The sequence below is a fragment of the Topomyia yanbarensis genome, chromosome 2, assembly GCF_030247195.1.
Source record: "Topomyia yanbarensis strain Yona2022 chromosome 2, ASM3024719v1, whole genome shotgun sequence".
Classification (NCBI taxonomy): domain Eukaryota; kingdom Metazoa; phylum Arthropoda; class Insecta; order Diptera; family Culicidae; genus Topomyia; species Topomyia yanbarensis.
The window spans coordinates 93,838,976-93,860,782 of NC_080671.1; the positions used below are offsets into that span (position 1 = coordinate 93,838,976).

General features: G+C 38.9%; 2 protein-coding genes across 3 annotated transcripts in view; both read left to right on the forward strand.

Moving 5' to 3' along the window:
* The first annotated feature begins 3,720 nt into the window (after window positions 1–3,720).
* On the forward strand, window positions 3,721–14,675 carry LOC131679589 (uncharacterized). Its single transcript, XM_058960329.1, has 6 exons — window positions 3,721–3,936; window positions 4,008–4,208; window positions 4,854–5,168; window positions 13,641–13,868; window positions 13,935–14,138; window positions 14,210–14,675. The coding sequence occupies exons 1-6, from the start codon at window positions 3,793–3,795 to the stop codon at window positions 14,531–14,533; spliced, it is 1,416 nt and encodes a 471-aa protein (XP_058816312.1). The 5' UTR covers window positions 3,721–3,792; the 3' UTR covers window positions 14,534–14,675.
* A 112-nt stretch (window positions 14,676–14,787) lies between these two features.
* The window catches only part of LOC131678850 (glutathione S-transferase E14-like), a 34,155-nt gene continuing 27,135 nt past the window's right edge, over window positions 14,788–21,807 (forward strand). Inside the window, exon 1 of one of the 2 annotated variants that reach the window (XM_058959257.1) lies at window positions 14,788–14,921. The gene's annotated coding sequence lies outside the window, so the exon portion shown is untranslated. The remainder of the gene's footprint in view (window positions 14,922–21,807) is intronic. The other variant, XM_058959256.1, reaches the window with a different exon arrangement.

Consider the following 21,807-nt stretch of genomic DNA (forward strand, 5'->3'; position numbering starts at 1 on the left):
ATGATTTGGCACCTCGTATTAGCACGGATTATATAAAAAAAAAAGATTCATGACGAAGTATGGAGCAGTGAAGTCCGTCTATAACGACACTTGGAGAAACTTTTTATTCTCAACGGTGTTCGGGTAGTGCGAAAGCCGCTGAAACAACCTATATCGTCTTACTTGATTTTCGAAGGTAGATCGAGGTATTAACTATATTCAAAGAACCCTATGCACATACCCTGGGCAGAAGCCCACGTGCAGAAGCCCATGTGCCAGTTCTGTAACACGGCACACTGCGGCACACCATGCGCCAAAACAACCAAAGAAAATTATTCGACTAGACTAATACCGCCTTCTACATCTGCTAATACACCACAAACAACCGGCCTAAAAATAAATGCCGGTTAAAAATACACCACGGTAGTCTCAAACCAATAGTTAACCCAAGTAGCATGTCTAGTTTTATAGCACGCTATAAGTGCTTTCTAAGTTTTGAAGAAGGGCTTCTAGAGTGCCGTAAAACCTCAATTGTTACTAGGGAGCTAGGCTATACCAAAGTCACTGGAAAACACAAAATGCACCAAACATGTAACAGCGAAAATCAAAGCTCTAGCGACGACGACATGGACACAAACTCAAGCGAGGAAGAAAACAGACGGAATGATCAGCAAGCGATGGACGGTAAATCAACCTGTCCATTACTCACCACCAAGTAAGAAAATGAACACAGAAGCGGAAAGCAGTGCACCCAGGCCAGTCTACAGAAACACTATTCCATCATTTATTTTTTTAACTATATTGAATTGTAAATGGAATTGTATTTTTGAAATGGAATTGCATTATTTGCAAAAGGCTAGAGGTTAAATCCTTAATAAATAAACAACAAGTTATGATAATGGGGCTTTAGGGGTTTTTCACAAACAACGGTTTATAACGTCGAGAATAACGCTAATAGTGAATTTTGGTCTGAAGTAAATATTTTCGCAAAACGTTTTTTAGAACTATAATTTACATATATTTTACATATTTTCAAAAAAAATGTTGCAAATATTTCATTTCCAGGGTATCAATTACTGCAATTATATCGCCAACAAGGAGCCCTTGGATCATCCTAAAACAGAAATTATTACTTTACCGTTTCCGCGTGAATAATTTGTCAAAGGTATTAGGCAAAAAAGACGGTGAAATGGTTGACCTAAAATTAACTTCCACCAGCTAAACATTGAGAAATGTATTTTAAATAGTATTTGTCGAATGTATAACAAATGTATTACACGAGAGTTTTTTTTCTTTTTCTGATTCGATTATATACACTACGGATAATCGAGTATAGAATGTATTGTACTTTTCGAGCATAAGCATCAGTGAAACACATCCAGTTTTTTACACTTCTGCTCGAAAGGGCAAAACCAGTGCGTGGAACTGCCCTGGTACACATCAGTCAAAAAGAAAAAGACAGGGCTGAGCTGCTGTTCGGTTTTTTGTTCTTAAAGACATCGATACGATACCCTGACACATCCTATTGGTTTTATGCAAAACTAGCCAAAATAGTTACCCCTGTCCTTTACAGGACATTAAAAATATTCTAATCAGAGTTATAATTGTAATTTCGTTTACCAGAAACAATAATTTCAAAGGAAATAAAAGGTAGGGTTTGCAACTTTCATTGTACTGAACAGAATTACTCAATTAAAACGATAAAAACTACAAGGGGCAGCCCTATGGGGTTGCACGAACTGTAGACGTAGGACTATACTACTTAATGTAAAATATTTATTGTCTTAGTACTTAGTGTGTGGGAAAAAACACCCGGACCGGTGAGGAAAAATCAAATTTTAGACAATATAATCACATCTCATGTATAGAACAAGCTTTCTAGTTGCTCTCAAACAGATCCTAAAAGTTCAAACACCCATGGATAATCCCAAATTTGTAGATGTGTTTCGATGCCACAGGATTGTAAAATGGTTAATATTACGTCATGAAAATTCAATTCTTCCGTGACATTTTTTTTGCCTGGAAAATGACGAGGTATTTTTACCAGATATGTACAAAACATTTCTAACAAGAAACATAAGGTGATTGTAATATCTCATTCACTTATTAGTTAGAAAATAATGACTTTGCTTAACGTGTTCATTTTACCGCCAGTTCCCCTACCTACCAATACATTCGCCCCAAACATTGAACCCATGCGTACAATGCAAAATGAGTCAACGCTGATGATGATGGGTAGAGCGAAAGAGACAACTAGTACCACCACGACACTATTAGCACATTTCACCAAAATTCCACGCGGCCTTTCCCGATTGAAAGGAACGGCCGCGCTTAGCCCATCTGTCATAATATCGTGATTTTGCATAGCGAAGGGCTGAATGATAACACATTTTGTTCCAAAAAACAGCCCTGCGTTATGCAACACTTTGTGCAGGTTCATTATACCAGTTGCAAGTGGGGCCAAATTCACCAAGTTCCGTAAAATTCCTTTTAAATTACAGAATTGATAAAATTGCTTAGATGAGCTAAACTAATTAATCAAATCCTGTTTTAAAAACTATCCTTGAGTTTAAACCAAAATGGGAAGCTTTTTACTACCACTACATTACCTAATTTCAAGCGCAAATAGCAAATACATGTGCTAGTTAAACCAAAAATTTACTGGCAACATTACAGCGGCATTTAGGAAGCAGTTGGAGCGGTCGCCTGTTGGACGACACAGGGTAGCGTCCCTCCACAGCCAGTGTAACGGACTTCTAGCTCAGCTACACTGGCTGTACAAAACACAGCGCAGTGATCTGCTTCGCCAGCCGTTCAACAGGGAACTGAGCGTGTCTGGCCAAGTCCGTTCTTTAAATAGTCGATGATGACGTCATTCATAGAAGCGTTGCGCGCTAGGTACACCAATCCGTCGTACAGGGCTTGGGAAGCGCTATCTTCTGTGTGTTATTGCTTGATATTTTGACAAGGTTGTATATTATTTAATTTTTTAATGCTATGTTATCAAAAATCTTTGGGTTTATCTACTGGAATCTATTCTTAGAAGTATTTCGGGGCGATTTGCGCAAAAAAATTGAAAATTTATCGTGAGATGGCTGAATTATATGCGTTTAAAATTGGACCACTTTTCGTTACATACCATTTTTGTAGAATTTGCAGAGTGCTCCCCCATATCGAAAACAAAGACGTAGTCCTACGTCAAAAAATTTCGTTATGGTTTACTGTCATAACTAAATTCAGTGCACCAAAATTATTTAAAACCCATTTCAAGTTTAGCTTTAAGTCCAGAATTTTTTAACCCTGTGTGATGGTCTCCGAACCCATCAAATAATTGAATGGAAAAAAACGGCAAACTAAGTATTGTATTGCATATGCACATATTAGTAATGTACACTACCGATCCAGTGTATTTTGATACAACGCATCTAACATAATCAACGTCCCATTGTAGAATAAATGATTAACAATATATTAACTGTTCATATACACAGACTAACCTCTTAAAACAAATGCCTTCCGTTAAATTCCACTATACTAAAGAAATATAGTTGTCTCAAGGGTGTTAATTGGGTCAAACTAAGTCACACAAAAAGTTGGTTTTAAAATTATAAACTAACCGTTCGTAACATAGTTGTCGATGAACACCTGTTCAACTCATATTCATGTAGAATGTCATGAAGCTTGAGACCAAGTGTGTAACATGTTCGCATTCTGCGTAAAACGGAACAACATTTCCTCAGTCTCCCAGACGACGTACAGTTATCCAGTCATTGTATTGTGATACTCTCTCGTCACCAGTAACCAGTCGCTACGATGGCCAAACCCATTTTTTACACCCTTCATTTGAGCCCTCCCTGCCGTGCGGTACAATTGACCGCAAAGGCACTGGGCGTAGAATTGGACCACCAGGTGGTAAATCTTCTAACCGGGGATCATCTCAAGCCGGATTTTCTCAAGGTAAAATGGTACAACAACTTTTCTCAGCTTTCAATTGTTGAATGACTAAACCACATTCGTTATCATATTAGATAAATCCGCAGCACACGATACCAGTGCTGGATGATAACGGAGTAATCGTTCCGGAAAGTCATGCCATCGTGATCTATCTTGTGTCCAAATACGGGGAAGATGATTCGCTCTATCCGAAAGATTTGGCTCAGCAGGCAAAGGTGAATGCTGCTCTACACTTCGAGTCTGGGGTGTTATTCGCTCGCACACGTTTCTTGTTTGTAAGTATAATGTAGTATAATTATGTAGCACTAGAAGTATCCCTTTGTGAACCACTGCACGTGTGCTTCGGAGTCTAAATATGGTAATGGTACAAGACAAGAGCTATGTAGCGATGAAAAAATCTGTTGGAACATTTCACATTAAATTATTAACTATCCTACGTGGATGATGTATTGCGCGCAGCAGTTCTGAAACTCAATGTATCAATGACAATGTCTGTTAGAAGTTTTTAAAAATCAATAAACTATTTTAATGTATAAAGCAACCAAGCCAACTATAAACTGTACTTTGTTCCATCTGTACATTTATCAATGCTGATCGTTTTTTAAGTGCTTGTTGTCGTTGAGGTGGAATAATTAATTTGCCTATGCACCTGTTGTAGAGTACTAATGTGATATCGTATAGCTATGGAGCGAGTCCATAGTATGAAATGAAAATAATCAATTCTGGGACAGTAATATTCATTCATGCCCAAATAAAATGAAATACTTTGAGAAGCTTAGCATAGTATTTAAACAGTAGTATTGCTAGTACAGTATTTAAACATAATGAGATATTACATTGTAGAACCATACCATTTTTACATTTTAGTTGTAACTAAATAATATAAAGTTGATTGTAACTAATTTCCACTATCAAATTAGGAAGCAATTTTTACGGGATGCGGTGAGATCCACCCTGAAAAGGCCGAATACATTAAAAAAGCATACCAACTGCTAGAGGATACGCTCGTGGACGATTATGTGGCTGGTACAACACTTACGATTGCCGATCTTAGTTGCATCTCAACGATCGCCTCCGTCATGGGAGTTGTTCCGATGGAACGATCCCAGTATCCGAAAATCTACGCTTGGATTGATCGTTTGAAGGAACTACCCTATTATGAAGAAGCAAACGGGGCCAGTGCAGCCGAGCATTCGCAATTGATATTGAACATTATGAAGCGAAATGCCGCAAATGTTTGAACGTAGATCGGCTTACTCTTGTACTTTGGAAAGTCAGTTTGATTGTTTTGGGTAGGATAATTAGGAAAAGTAGTAGGAATTATATTGACTTGTATAATCGGAATATATTTGACTCCTTAGAAGATCCACCATCACTTCAAAGTAAGTATTTCAAATAAATGTGTCAGTGTAGTTACAAAATACATAATCACGTAGAAATCAATTGAATTACAGTCTCTGTTAGATATGTATTTTGCTAGTACGGAGTTTCTCGAACACGTTGAATATCACAGTAACACACTTCTAATAATTAACTTATCACATAAAACGCTTCTAATAATAAAAAGAATTCGTATCTGGGCTTTCTATAGATAAATAATCCGAAATGAATACTTGGCGCAGAGTCTGACAATAGGGGGGCTCCATCTAAATTAACAGAGAAACATAGCAAAATGTTTATTTTTATTTTAAGGCTATGCAAAATCCACTTGAACATAATACTCATTAGGGCATTTTATCGACCAAATACAATATACCTACTATTGAGTGCAATGACATGCTTAAGATGACCTGAGTATACATTGTAACACACACACCGCTGTTCTTCTAAAACTTGATTCCAGTCAGCCATGAAATATTTTCATGTTTCTCTTACAGAATAATCCATCCGGTTAAAATTTAATGAATTTGCTGGAAATTGATCCTGCGAAATGCACCACAATCCAGAGATGAATAAAGCAAGCGTTTTTGTCAGTCTTGGTTCTCAGATCGCGACGTCGCCACTTTTTAGGTGCCCTGTCATTTAGGGTCTGCCGGACTCAAGTAGTGGGGCGTTCGTATTCTATTCGTCACTAACTGACACCAACTTAAGGGTCAGTTGACATCAAATTGGTGCCCGTGTGCCACTAAATCCAAACATTTCACACATCATGTGTGAACGTCTTCAGCAACAGACTGGTACCAAATGATGCCTCGAGTAACGAATACGAAACATAAAATTCAACTACCGTTCTTATTTTATTACAAATTTGATAGCTCATGTAGACTCTCAATAAAACAATTGAGTCAATAGAGTTTGCAAAATGTGTATAGCAATGAACACAGAAGTTGGTCACGTTTTTGAGTTTTGGACGTAAAGTTGTTAAAATGGAAATTTCCGGATTCTTGGATTTTTTTAATCTAAAGGGGTTTAAAAATACAACTCTCCACTATTACAGATTTTGAAAATTGGAATTTTTTTTTTAATTTTTAAGAAAGTATTTTTTGGTGTTTTTCAAAATTGTAGGTAGAAGAAGGCCTTCCAACTTTTTTCTCAAAAAATGCACATACATGTAGTTAAATGTAGATCTGGAGTTTACGGGATCGCCAATTACCAATTCGTTCTCAGATTAGAAAAATTCAAAATGGTGGATTCAAAACGGCGGATTTAAAATGAAGGACTAATATTCAGAATGACGGATACGCACGATAGACTACAATGAGGCAAAAAGCAACGATCCGTCACAAGAGTAGAACTGGGAGTTATTGGAATCGCCAGTAATCAATTTAAAAATAAAAATGGCTTTGAGCCTATTTTCGCTCTGATTCTATTATCACTCTACACATTTAAGCCCGTTGGTTTGAACACCGTCTGCGCTACGTTAGGTATAAATACGTTAGGCATAAATATGTACACCAATTTTTTCATATGCATTCCACGTCAACACAATATAAATAATGGGCACAATAACATAGCAGTGAAACTTTATTATATAAAAAAACTTTCCTGGGGAGCATTTTTAGTTTCCTCTGATAACAACTGAATTTCAATGGGATCGTTTCCATCGCTGTAGTTTTCGTCCTTACTATCGTCTTTGCTGGTGTTTTGGGAATCAGAGCTGTTTTGATTAATACGGCACCAATACAAACCTCCCAATTATTTTCTAGTACAGATTGATCGTTTTCGTAGTCATAAGTTGTATTCTCTTCTACCTGAACATACAATTCTAGACACACGGAACTAAAACTAAACAAACAACACTATGCATCCATCAAAGGTAGATGTGTATGTGTCAGAACCGTAATCAGACTGTATGTACAGTGTAACCTTTGGAAAACCTTTCACGCACAATACTGTGAAAAATACATCACAACCGCTTGTCCCCTCATTTATGCCAAACAATTCACAATTTTCAATAACATTACTTGAATCACAAACGGTTGCCCAGTTGTGACAGAGCATAACGGCAATTGCAAAAGCAGTTTCAAGCACCCCCAAATCAACAGTTTGCACAATCAGCTAGTAAGCAAATTTCAATAACGATGGATTTAAGCTCGTATGTCATAAGTGCAAGAGGCAAGCAAGTTCAACCGATCGCGAGCAACAAGTCAACAGTAACGATGATGACATTGATGTGAAAAACAAAATAGAAGTGAACGATTTCTATGATGCAGTAGCGGCGAGCCAACGGCCTATACGCGTAATGCATTTTACATTTTGGAAATCGAAATGTTTTTCAAATTCATAAAACACCGAAATGTTTTGACAAAAATCGAATTTCTATGATTTAGGTGTCTCGATACTTTTTTGCCTTTACCAGAGGAAAGGTTATGCAATCACTTTGAAAATCGACTTGATAGCCGAGGTTGGCTTGACTTAAATTGGTTTTCAGGGACTTAAATAATTCGGAAACGTTCAGCAGCTCTCATTTGAAAAGTTTACGCAATCTTTTAAATCTTCGACTCAATTTGACAAGATTATAAAATGTATGATGATTTTTTGATTTTCATAATTCCCAAAGCACCACTAGACAAATGTCTGCGTGTGTGTTTATGGGTTAAAAGTACGATAGAGTAGCTAGGATTACGGAAGGTCAAAAATCTTTCTCTTTTGTAACATCACATTTTTCAAATTCCAACATTGATTTTTAACCCTTTCATGACCAACTTTTTTTCTAGTGCATGTAGAGTTTCAAAACTACTATTCCTTGAAAACGGTGGGATCAAGAAACACGAAAAGCCTTTTTCATAAAGATAGGTGCTTCCCTCGCAGTGCTAGAAGCTGTTCAATTTTTACCTTCCAATGCTCAATACAATTCTCCTAGAATATTTACAGTAGTCTACCTGCGTGGAAAACGTAGCCAAAGACAGTCTAAATTGATAAGTTTTATTAGTTTTCAATAATATTGCAATATAACGAAGATATACGGAAAGTTCATTTTTCGTCGTCAATGTAAACTGTCCCTGGCAGCACTGCTCCGTCGGAATCCGATCAGACTAATTGCAATAACTTCAATTCTAGAGCTGATCCTTGTAACTGTAAATACTCAAATGAAAGGCAATAGTCACATTTATTAGCCTTACTTGTTTTTATGAGCAAATATTGCCTCAATCTAAAGTTATAGCTGTTTAAAAACGTTGTGGTTCACAAGCAACATGGTCATGAAAGGTTTAATCCAATTTTAAGAACAAGGAGTATACCCCTCCCCTAATTTGGCGGTATTGCAAACATCATCAAGCATATCTGTGCATCAGTTTTAAAGAACCTCTGACAGATAGTTGCTTTAAGATGGTTATTGCATTACGCCTCGATAGTGGTGCATCGAGGAAACCAAGAGGGATTGATCACGGGTCCTTTTTTATGTTTTGTTCTTCTTCATACTCTACACCTGCCCATACTAATAATCAACCATTAGCTTGTGCACACTGACATGGCCGACTGGCGGGTCAGCTTGGGTTGGCTTTTGCTGTGGGCCGTGTTTGCAGACATTGTTCCACAGCTTAATGACAGCGTTGGTGGACACGACTCGCAGTGGCGGTCATTGTTTGTCGATTTATCGGTCGACTTCGTCATCGTTCACAGACTAATTAATAAAATAAATGTAAAAGTAGTAGCCTATTAGTGGATGGGTTGTAATAATTGTAGTTTTCAGTTCTAGCGTACAATTTTTAAGTGCTAGTCGCAAGCCTATCTGTGTATGTGTTCGTCTGAGTATTTGAAACAGCTGGGTCAGGAAATGGCTGCAGAACTGACGTATACGATAGAAAAGTTAGTAATCCTTCCTATGAGTCGTTGGTTACTTTGTTCCGGTGTTCAATTCGTACATTCGATTCGATTCATTCGGGAAGATCGGATTGGATAAATTAAGGTATGATTAATATACCGACACACTTGAATCATCCATTCCCGGTCAGCACAGCATGAATTTTTTTTAAGAGAATTCAATTGTGGTTAATGGTAAATAATTATCATTTTCTGACAATAAGACGAGTTCAAGTAGTTTGACTGCATGTTATAAATGTTTTTTTTTCTTTTACTTCATTAGTCTGTTTTTGTTCTGCTTCTAGTAGTTTGCCTTTCCACTACTCATGTGTGCCAAAAATAATGTAGATCAATTTATATGCGTCTGCTTAATTTCTTTTTTTTATTCGGCTTGTTATTTTTCCGTTTCCTTTCATTACTATATCTTAAATTGGATTCATACTAACACTCATTGACACAATAAATTGCATATTCTCTCAAAAACACTCACAATCTCTCTCATTCCAAAGACACAAACGCTCGTTACCTTTGCGATAACACAAACCTGGTCACAAACGCGAACATACAATTGCAATCACCCATACATACTTACGCACGCGATCTCGTCAACACCACAACACCCCGGTAACTAAATAAACTGTTTTAGCACCAATAAATTTACAAACGCGGTCTCAATCATTAATCCACCGCTCACCTGATCATGAACCGGCCACGTTCGGAAATCTCTACCCTCGATCCTAGCAGCCCAGACTCATGCCTTTAGTTGGACCAATAGAAAATAACGCTCATATTAACCAGACAACCCATTCCATGGCGGCATGACCTGGAGCTGAAGTGATGGAGGGGGAACTCTCTCCTAGTACTTGAACCGTACAACGAAAATTAAGCATTAGAGTCACGATCCGCGCGATCATTCAAGAACACACGCGAATAAGCAAATGGCTACATGGTTACAAAAACAATTTTTCCACGCGAAGTTACAGACACGCTAGCAGAGACGACTAACACGTTAACATGCAAACACACTCAAATCCTTCGCGATCATCCGCGCAACCTACTCCCGCGATCTCGCAAACATGATAACACCCCGGTGATAAGATAAACGTTCTAGCACTTATAAATTTTCTAACGCTGCACAGAGGAGTAACTGGGGTCGAATCCTGGCCAAAACTATTTATTGCGGCTATTGCTGTTATTATGCCTTAATATGAACTACAAATAGAAAATAACTGGTTTTTGGAACTATTTGGCATTTATCCACTTACCAGTGCAGGGGTCAATTTTCTAGATCCTCCCGAATGCTAGTATTTTCGAGGTGATCTTTGTGAATACATTTGTTTTTTCCGCTGCATGAACAGTTGGTTAGTGGAAAAGGAAGAAGAAAAGGAATACCTGTGCACATATCCATAAAGATTCATTTTGCCAAACATAGTTTTTGACCCTATAGTATTTTGGCGTACCTTAAATTAGTAAAAATATCAATATTCTCAAACCGCTTGGAATTTGTGGATCGAAAAAGATCGGAAGATATTGAATGTTTTTTGAATAGCCGGAATCTTGTTTTGTAATTTTGTTTCAGTAACTTTGCCGGATCTTGCCGTTCAATGTAACTTTTTTATCAGTCAAATTTGGAATAACTTGTTTAAAAAATGGTGTTTTTAAACCTGGTCCAATAAACAGCAACACTACTATTTTTGGTTATTTTTAAGCGGAGCTTATACAAATAGTTGCGTTCTATTACGTTTGTTATAATATTGTCTTATTTAATACGTCATCATCATTTGAAAGCGATTTTGCTGGATATAAGAAAAAAATATTTAAAAACCTTAAAATATCACCATTTTGCATCCATGCAAAAATTCTTTAGTAATTTTTGGCATACTCTTTATTTATGCTTTTAAGTATCTAAAAAAATATAACTAAATAAAAAATCGAAAAAAAATTTTTTGGTTATTGGCCAAGAATTTGTTCTAGTTACTCCTCTGTGCGCTGTCTGAAGCGTGAACCTACAAACTAGTATTTGAATGGAGATATTTTCGTTTCTCGAAATTGATGGGGTGGGTGGGTGATTTTATCCCAAAAATTAATAACTTTTCTGCTCCGCGATGCAAATCATACAATTTTTGCGGTTTTTCTAATGTGTAAAAATCTTAGAAATCGGACGGAACCGACCTTTGCCCGAATATGAGAAGTTAGGGAAGTCGTTCCTTAGAATTTTCCTTGTTAAACCAGGTACATTTTACTAACATTTATTGCAGAATAATAGAGATATATGCACGAGAAAATGATAAAATTTAATATGAATGACAAAAAACCCTTCTCGTATTCGGAGAAAGGTCGCCAAGGTTCCGTTCGATTTCCGAGATTTTTCACATTAGAAAAACTACAAAAAATGTATGATTTGCAGAACAGATTTTTTTTTAAATAATAGATTTTGGGGGAAAATGATCCTGTATCCTACTTTCACGTATTTTTCGAGATACGGAAACATCTTCATTCAAATACTAAGATTATTTCTTTTGAAAAGAGATATGAATTGTTGTCTTCTGAGTGCGACTTCAAAAGTTATAGCATTTAACATATTTTTCCTCCATATTTTCCCATATTACCAATTTCAAACACTTCAAACGAAGTGGGCGGGTGTTTAAAATTGTCTAAAAGAGGTGAAATTTGGCATGACATTTGTCACAATATGAAATAGAGAGGACCTTGAGAATTAAAAAAAAATTGCGGCGCCTTAATGAATGGCCACACAGTTACAAAATCGATTTTATACATGTGAAGTCACATACACGCGACAAATACGGTACCATACCAACGCGTAAGCCTTTCGCGATCATCCAGGTACACCTACGCCCGCGATCATGCAAACTTAATAACCCACCGGTAATAAGGTGAATGTTTTAGTGCTTACGAAGTTACAAACGCGGTATCAACCGCGAACCCACAAACGCCCGTGTTCACGCGATCATGAATTGATCACGTCTGGAAATCTGTACCCTGCGTCTTAGGTCCATACATGCAACGCTCATATCCACAAGACAACACATTACATGGTGATATAACCGGAAACTCAGTGATATGGAAGAACTCAATTTGTTCTAGCATCTGAACCGCACACCGAAAATTATGTATCAGATTCACGGTCCACGCGCGATCATCCAAGAACACACGCAAATATACAAAAGGATACACGATTATAAAATAAAATTTATACAAGCGAAATTAGTTTACGAAGTTAACGTACAAACACTCGAGCCCTTCGCGATGACACACGCGATCGCAAAGTCCCTGCTCTTGCACATATCTGAACCGTACAATGAATACCACATTCAGAATCACGGCCCGCTGCAAATGGCCTTAAGCAGTGTTTTAGTGGGTGACATTTCCCGTCTTGTCTGCAGTTGTAGTGATGGATTCTGACGGGGGGCCCTTCCGAAAACCTAGATCTATAGCTCTAGTAGGACAACACTCGAAAAAAATATTAAGTAATGAAACTCATCAATTAAAACTAATGGAAAAACAATTAATTTGGCATTTTGTAAGGATAATGTTTCAACTTATTCTCACCAGTATGGTCACCGAGAACAGACGGCCATCTCGAGCTATAAACTTGTGTTAGAAAGGCCTATTCAAAGATAATAATGATATCACCACCAGGTGCGCTACTGTTGCCATTTCGTTTAGCATGAGTGTGTGACTGAACTGACAGCAAAGAGATTTCAAAATTACCAACACAGAAATGCCTCTAGTTAGGATAGGCTGGTATGGCGACGCTGGTGTTTTAACGGATATTCGTTCAAAGTTTTACACAAGTATTATAATCTTATTCGTTCGAACAAGAATATCTGTTCTCTGTGGTATGGTACAACCGACTTGGCCGCAACCATTAAATCCTAAAAGAAACACCAATTGTTTTCACAAACCAACGGCTTGCCACGGATGATGCCCTGCAAGCATAGACTCGATTCCTTACTGAACCAATAATTAATTCCGAATTCTTTATTCAAGAAATAAATGTGCTTGTATAATCAAGACAAAAGCGTAGTATCTAGCGTGCTTAGTTAACCATAATAAGAGCTAGAAAATTAACATTCGCTGAAAAAAAACACATCAAATTAATTCGATAATACACTGTCGTGTAATGAAAGTAAACCATAGTGTCTCTATCATTCATCAAAATTAGATATTCTGTCTTGCACTTCGAGTCTACTTTAGGTTTCCCGTGAAGGACTGGTGTTGGTGATATTAAATTTGTAGAAGATCGCTTTTATTCAACAGCCGGCAAACAATTCTGCTTATCATAAAGGTAGCTATCGATAGCAAAAAAAATTGTTTGCTTGAAAATTCTATTTGTATTCCACCTACATCTCTAAAGCATGACTGAAATGCATGTACATATATATAATCTATCAACTAAAACACACCCTATACAAGTTGGTGATAAACAATCATGCTATATGTAGCCATGCAGTCGCACTAACGACCAGTTCGTCTCTAGCAGTGGACAAGTGAACAATTCCTCTAATTACGCTGCTAAAAAAGCTAAGATGGGGAAAGTAGTACTCTACACCGCTAAATTAAGCCCTCCGGGTCGTTCCGTCGAGCTAACCGCTAAGGCACTTGGCCTGGAGTTGGAAATCAAACCAATAAACTTGATCGCTGGTGATCACCTAAAGCCAGAATTCGTTAAGGTATGTCAACAAACAGCACTTCAATCACTGATTGACCTTGAGCTAGTGAAATAACTGCAATTTTAGATGAACCCGCAACACACGATTCCCCTCATCATCGACGACGATGGCACGACCGTATATGATAGTCACGCAATTATCATCTACTTGACAACTAAGTACGGAAAGGATGACAGCCTGTATCCAAGTGACATTGTGACCCGAGCCAAAATCAACTCGGCACTACATTTCGATTCCGGAGTACTTTTCGCTAGACTTCGCTTCTATCTGGTAAGCGATAACCTGACAGCTACATCATAAAGTTCGTATTAAAATGTCACTGCTATCATTTTTGCACTTAGGAACCAATCTTGTACTACGGATCCGCCGAAACTCCCCAGGACAAAATTGACTATCTGTACAAGGCGTATGGACTGTTGAACGACACACTCGTCGATGATTACATTGTTGGGAATAAACTCACCCTGGCGGATTTGAGCTGCGTAGCCAGCATTGCTTCGTTTCATGCCATTTTCCCGATTGACAAAAGCAAGTACCCGAAACTAGCGGCTTGGGTCGAGCGTCTCTCGAAGTTACCGTACTACAAGAAGACCAACCAAGAGGGTGCCGAGGAATTGGCTGCCCTATATCGCGTTAAACTCGAAGAAAATCGTCAAAAGGCATAGGAATGAATTCGAACTGTGGAATAATTTGATCAACAAAAGTTTTCGTAGTCTAAATTTGTCAGTGTTTAGTAAAGATTTATTTGAGAGCAAAATGTTGATTAGCTAAATCTGATAAATTTGAATTAAATCAACAACATTCGCACCGGCCGGTCTTAGATGTATGTATTGGTACAATCACAACCTTTTACTGCTCACATCCGCAGAAACACCCACCATCTGTGGCAGTGAATGAAATGAAACAAAACAATGCTGAATGAACGGACTGCAACTAGACACATGTTCGTTTGAATGTTAAGCTAGTCTTTGTCGATCGGTCGTGACGATCACTGCTCATTGCAGCGAAGTTGGAACGAATCGCATATTGTTAGTGTACGAAAATTGAAACTAGGTAAGTGTTGATAAAAATCCACCTATCTGAAAGTTCTGTAATTTTATGATTTTAAATATTTACCAAATAAAAATAGTATTCCTTTTCCATGATCGATGCACTCAAAAAATTCGTTTTCGATACATTTTGTTGGTAGTTGTCTTGATACTATGTATGTACGACAGACTTCTAAACCGATTTATAATCGATTATATTGTCAATCGCGAGATTGTGTAGTATTTTGCTGATTCATAAGAAAACACAATCACGAACCAATCAAAATATTTTGCTGATCCTCTACTGAGAGTAAGTTCCCTTTCGAACTAGGGCTCCATCCTGTGACTATTGGCTTATGCATCTGGTTTTGAGCATAGAAAGTGTAATCAAAATATTGTAGGTTTGCAATCGCGTCAAATCTTCATGGAGTGTCGGATATAACTGGCTGAAGAACAGATTTTTTTGCATTTTTTCTGTTTATGTCTATGTGATGCAGTAGATGCACTTAAAACAGTAAGTATATCAACATGTAGAATCAAATAGCTCAAAATTTGTATGACAGTACATCTCAAGATTGGCTTTTTATTTACGTGACTTTAAACAAAATTATTCATTCGTCACGTTCAAGATTGGTGATCATCACATCACATCACACCGATCGATAACGCTTACCAAATTGGTCTTTGTGCGATAATCAATTGACACGCTAATTAACGAAATTTTGGGAATTTGTTTTGAATACACTTCCAATTTTCCAAATTTTGAGAATTTGTACTGAACACGTTTCCAATAAACGGCTATGTTTACAAATGTGGCCATATCACGAAATTACATCACAGTTACATTCAAAAACGGCCCAAGTTCTATCTGGATAAGTTTAAATAAATATAGGAATATATAGAGTAGAGCGGGGTCAAGTAGGTCAGTTTTCTTTGGCGAACTTGTGCGATGGTATTTTTGCTTTGGAAAGGTTATAGATCTGGCAACGTTTTGGCAATAGTGGTTTTATGCCTCGCTAAATATTTTTCAAGCTAAATTCAATATGGCGAGGGTCCTTTTTTCGATGTTTCTAAAATCTGGGGATATGATAGGTCACTATATTCGAGGTTAAATTATACGATGTATACGTCTAGAAAATCACCGGTTCAACTTTTATTTGAAGAGCATTAATACTGCAGATTATTTAAAAATTAAATTGACGTCATTCGAATCATGAAACAGCGAAAGGAAATGTTGAAAAAACATGTTGTTTCAGCAACTGCGTCTGGTTTTGTGCCAGCGAATGACTTCTTCGGTGTCCTCGTCGTCGCCAGAGTGTGGAATTACAGTTGTTCATTCCAGCCCACGTGGTTAATTAGCCACGAGACGGTCAGTAGTGACCCATAGTTCCCCCAAACGGCTGACCTATCGTGTCCCCAAGCGTTAGTTTCATGTTGATGTCCGTATTTTTTTCAAAACAAAAATATCGAAAAACCAACACCGAACTCGTGTTCAGCATTAATTTTTTTTACGTAAGAAAAAACTCACTTGATATTTTTTACATTGCTTAAATGTACTGTAAATGTACGAAACACAGTTCATAGAGAACAGTTGCGCAAAGAGTGAAGTCAAAAAAGTCTACCTATCGAGCACAATTGGAATCCATCTCTGCAGCAAAGCTGAATTCTAATTTTGCTTGATAGATAGACTTTTTTGGCTCACTCTCTGCGCACTCTTTGCGTACCTTTCTACTAAGGCCTTTGGTACGATAGACAATGCGTTTTCGCAGAACAACACGCAAAAACATAAATGACGCCGTAACTAATACAGCTGATCTACGGTAACAGACGAAACGAGTCGTCAACGATGTTTTCTATCGTGTATCTAATTCACACAAGATAAGCGACCTCTGCAATAACATAGCAAAGATAATGCGAATGCCCTATACCTATTGTATCCCCATACCTATTTCATCCCATTCTACTCTATGTATGATGCAAATATGAAAATGTTTCAAACCAAATTATTGTTGGAAGACCAGAAAACCTATATCAGTCAACAGTTTTAGGTTGCCGATTTGCAAAGTAATCACGCGAATCCTTTCTAAAATTGTCAAATAGGAAAGGAAAAAGTCCCAGAAAGACGATTGTTTTCCAAAAGCTTTTTATTTATTTTATTCTGCATTTTATTTTTTTATTCTGCATTTTAAAGGCATCAGATCAAAATTTGATTTCTCATTCCTTTGAACATTTTTCAGTTTCTGCTCAAACGAGATCAAGAGCGATCGTATGTGGCGAATGTGGTCAACTCGACTTTGCTTAGGCTGTGAACCATTTGGTGAAATTTTTAACTTTTAGTTAAAAACTGACACTTCGAAAGTTATTTGCAAAATAACCCTACTCTGGAGCATAGTTAAAATTGACAAAGCGACAGTTAAATTTGACAGCTCGATGGTTAAAATATTGCCCATGATGCAGAATAAAAAGGTGGAAACATTTTCTGTACCTAATTGAGGTTGCCAATATTTTTCAATACAAAATTAAGGGATAAAGATGGAAACGATAGCGTGTTGTGTTAAGATTTGTTTGGGTTATTTCATGATGTGGATGTTTACTTTTCGAAGCTATGACTGTCATACTTAATGTAATAAAAAAATAAATAAATTTAACAATATCGACAAATGTTCACACCTCTACTAACTTGTGGCCATCGAGCTGTCAATTCTAAATAACTATCCATATGGCAATTTTTGAAATGGTTTGCTCTCTCGGTTAAATTTTTCCATTCAAGAGAAAATAACTTTCGAACTGTCAAATTTTAACTAAAGGTTAAAAAAATTGCCAAATGGTTCACAGCCTTAGTGATCTACACTTTAAAATATTTGCATCTCACAAGATGCACATAAAAGGAGCGTCACAATTCGTTTGAATTTACATTCAAGAACATGTAAAAATGTGCTTTTTTCATAATTCTCCATCTCCATTGAGCCGAGTTCTACATCAAAAGAGACACAATATTTTATTTCACATGTCAAAACATGTAAAATTCCAATATTAGACAGCAAAATACGTCGTAATGTTTACGTCACATGTAATTTTCATTTTTTCTAAGTGTGTAACCCTGCAAATACAAGCAATTTTGCGTTATGGTTGTATCAGTTTACATGGAAATGTACTATGTGACCGCACTCTTCAACGCGTAACTTCAGGACCAAAACTACGGTCGATAACAAATCATAAGCAGCCTATGAAAACATTATACCGCTCGTCTGAAACGAAGTATGTGCAAATCGGCTCAGCCATCTCTGATAAAATTCAGTGACAGGATTTGACACACAAACATCCCAGCTAACCAACAAGCATTAGTGTATGCAGTAAAATAGCATATAATTTGCATTTCGGATGCTTCTTGCAGTAAATTTGCATCCTTTATGCATATCTGTTGTTAATCAGCATTCAAAAACTCAACAGCAGTAAAACAGCATTTTCTTGGCACAGCAAGCAGTAGAGTGGCCGTATATTTCACCAAAAGCGACTTTTAAATAGCATTTAAAATGACTTAAATGCTTATCAGGTAGCTGTTAAGATGCATTTTGCATGCTTATTGGTTACCTGGGATAAGTACAAAATCACATACGGACTGGGACAGAAGTTCATAGGTTTACAGACCTCCTCCTTCCGGACCTACTACGTGTTGGGAAGTCTTGCTAGGATATGGTGGTATCTGGCCAGCATTGGGCTGTGCTAAATCCCTAAAAAAGCCACAATTCCCATAGCAACTCTGACGAAGTGAGACAGTGCCGCTTCTGCTAAGATATTATCTTAGTCTAAAAGCACTCTTGCCCCACCGGAGGCCATCGGGATCGACGCCAGTAACATCCGGCATACTGGTCATGGCTAACGTCAACGGACAGAACACGGATCACGACGGCGACTTTGGGCGGACAGGCATGCTGTCCTATTCCATGAGTAAGGTAAAATGAGACCGACCTGAAATAGCGAGTGGGCTAACAGTACGGCTGCCTCCGCCCCTTTCTAAAATCTAGGCAGGTTTCCAGGTACGTTCAAAACTCGTCACCAATAGTTCGGTGGTTCGAATGGACCATTCCCGATTTTACGCCGATCAAAACACTAATCCCCATGAAGGATAGTGACAGCCCTAGCACGACTTCCCTGCTTGCATAGATAACCATGAGATCACAGGAGGCGATTACATACGAGTGGAGATAGCGGCCCGGAGTTGGGAACCAATAAAATGGTAAACAAACACACTTACAATGTAGGCGCGGCGAATCCGTTCGCCAGTGGTGGTTTCGTCAGGTCACCATCACCAGCAGCAGCTAAAGTAGTTCATCGAGAGTAGGAGGAGGAGAAGCAGCAGTAGCTGCAGCAGCAACAACAGCCAGAGCAGAACTGGTTGAGAAAAACTCCAGAGAAGCTGAAAGTAGTAGCAGTAGTAAAGTAGTGGCAGCGCTAGTGCTTGGTGGAGGAGCTCAACAAGTTTGTGGACGTGAGAAACAATTTCCATAAGGGTATTACCCAAATAACAATTCAGGTTTTATAGCGCACTTCAAATGCAATTTAAATTTCAAGAATGGTTTCAAGAATATCGCAAAACTACAATTGTTACTACGGTACGGAGACGTTTCTCAGAGTCGCTAGTATCTGCTGTGAAGGACTACAAAACGGCAACAATAAGGGCTGAGGTGGCTATGCGTGTATTGGCGTCGACAACGGCTACCGTTTTCTTAGCTCCTCGGCACAGAGGAAAGAGAAGTTGGTTGGAATGGAGAACACGTCAGTTTCCATGACTCCAAAGATGGCAACATGCTTGCCAGGAGATGGAAGACCAGGCGGGCCCCAGAGGCAGTTACGCGAGGACGCTCTCTTTGTCGAAGGAAACGACACCACTCAACAGGAGATAGCTGTAGGTCGAAAAGAGAAGCAAAAGAAACACCGGAAGCAGGAGAAAAAAGTGTAAAAGAGGAAAAAGCCCCTGCTCAGCAGAAGACGCCAAAGAGAGAAATGGTGGTAGTCAAAGCTAATGATGCTACGACGTATGCAGCGCTCCTCAAGAAGCTAAGAGAAGACCCGGAGTTGAGGGATTTGGGTGAAAACGTGGTAAGAACTAGACGTACCCAAAAACGTGAGATGCTCTTCGATTTGAAGGGGATCCCACGATTAACAGCTCGCGTATGCAGGTGATTATGGCCAAATCACTGGGCGAAGAGGCAGAAGATAAAGCTTTAAGCCCAGAGACAGTGATTGCGTGCAAAGACCTGGATGAGGTCAGTTTAGAAAGTCAGGTGTACTCCAATCCCTGGGGTGACGAGAAACGAGTCGTGATAGCGATGATGAAGGACCCGTTGACACCAGCCGAAATACGGGTAAGATGACGATAATCTTTGAGCGTCTCTTCCCGAAGCACTCTCTAACTACCTGGTCACCGATACCGTACGGCGAAGAAGTAGGGGTACACACGGACGACCAACAAGTGCCTAACGTAATGCTTGCAGAAGCAGCGAAGCGACTAACATCAAAGAACGACCCCGATCCGGATGGAATACCAAACATGGTGCTGAAAACTGCAATCCTGGCATACTCGAACATGTTCAGGACATGGACTGCGGTAGTGTCTAGATGAAGGCAACTTCCCCGAGGTGTGGAAGGTATAGAAGCAGGCGAAAGCCAGGGAAACCACCGGACTATCCGACCTCGTATTGGCCTATATTTGCTGGAAGCGCTCCTGGAAAGAATCATCCATAACAGGCTGACGAAATACACGGAGGTGTGCTGTCCAAGATGCAGTTCGGATTCCGCAAAGGAGCATCGACAGTGGATGCAATTCGTTCAGTGCTCGAAGAAAGCATCTAAACAGAAGAAATGATCGACACTGTGCTGTGGTCACGATAGATGTGAAGAATGTATTTAACAGCGTCAGCTGGGGAGCCATCGCCACAGCGTGGCGTTGCAGAGAATAAGGGTCCCTGAATATCTATGCCAGATCCTGAAGTGCTGCTTCCAGAGCAGAGTGCTGCTATGCGAAACGAACGAACGGGCTGAAGGCAGTGCGAGTCATAGCAGGTATTCCTAAGAGCTCCATTCACGGTCCTACTCGGAACCGGATGTACGATGGAGTATTGACACTGCGGCTGCCAGGAAAGTGAAAATCGTGGGTTTCGCTGACGACGTGTCACAAATGGTGATTGGTGAGACACTTAAAAAAGTGGAGGTGTCGATGACGTAGGCAATAGACGTGATCGAGAACTGGATGAACGACACCACAAGACGGAGATGCTATTGGTCATCAACTGCTAAGCGGTATCACATGGAATTTTTGCAATTGCGAGCGATAAATGACAACCGGTTGAGCTTCAAAAGTAATGTCGACTACGCCTACGAAAAGTCGGCGAAGGCAATTGACGCAATAGCGATTATCATGCAAAACGTCGGGGGTCCGAGAAACAGCACGAGACATCTACTAACTAGCGTTTCACCATGGATACTGCGACATGGGGTTCCTGACTGAGGTGCCGGGCTGAAAACCAAGCGGAACCGCGAAAAGCGGGACATGTCCGTGAAAATGAACGTGAACATGTGTTGAATACCTTTCTTTGTTCGTCGTGGACGGCGTCGTGAACAGTTGCAGCCACGAACAACTATTTCACGCTCAACGAGCAGTTTATAGTTTGTCAGAATGCAATCGGGTTTTCGAAAGCGAACGTTCACCGTGAACAGCGATCACATTTGTATTCACCACTCCGCACCATGTTATCAACGTTTTTATATTCGTACGAGCAAAGGTAAAGAATCGATTTCCAAAAAAACATTTTCATTTGCAAAAAGAATGGTTGAACTTGGTTGTGCTCAGCTCAAAAGAATTTGAGAGCCGAAAAAGTTCCTCCTTTGTAACTATAACTGTTACTGGCTAG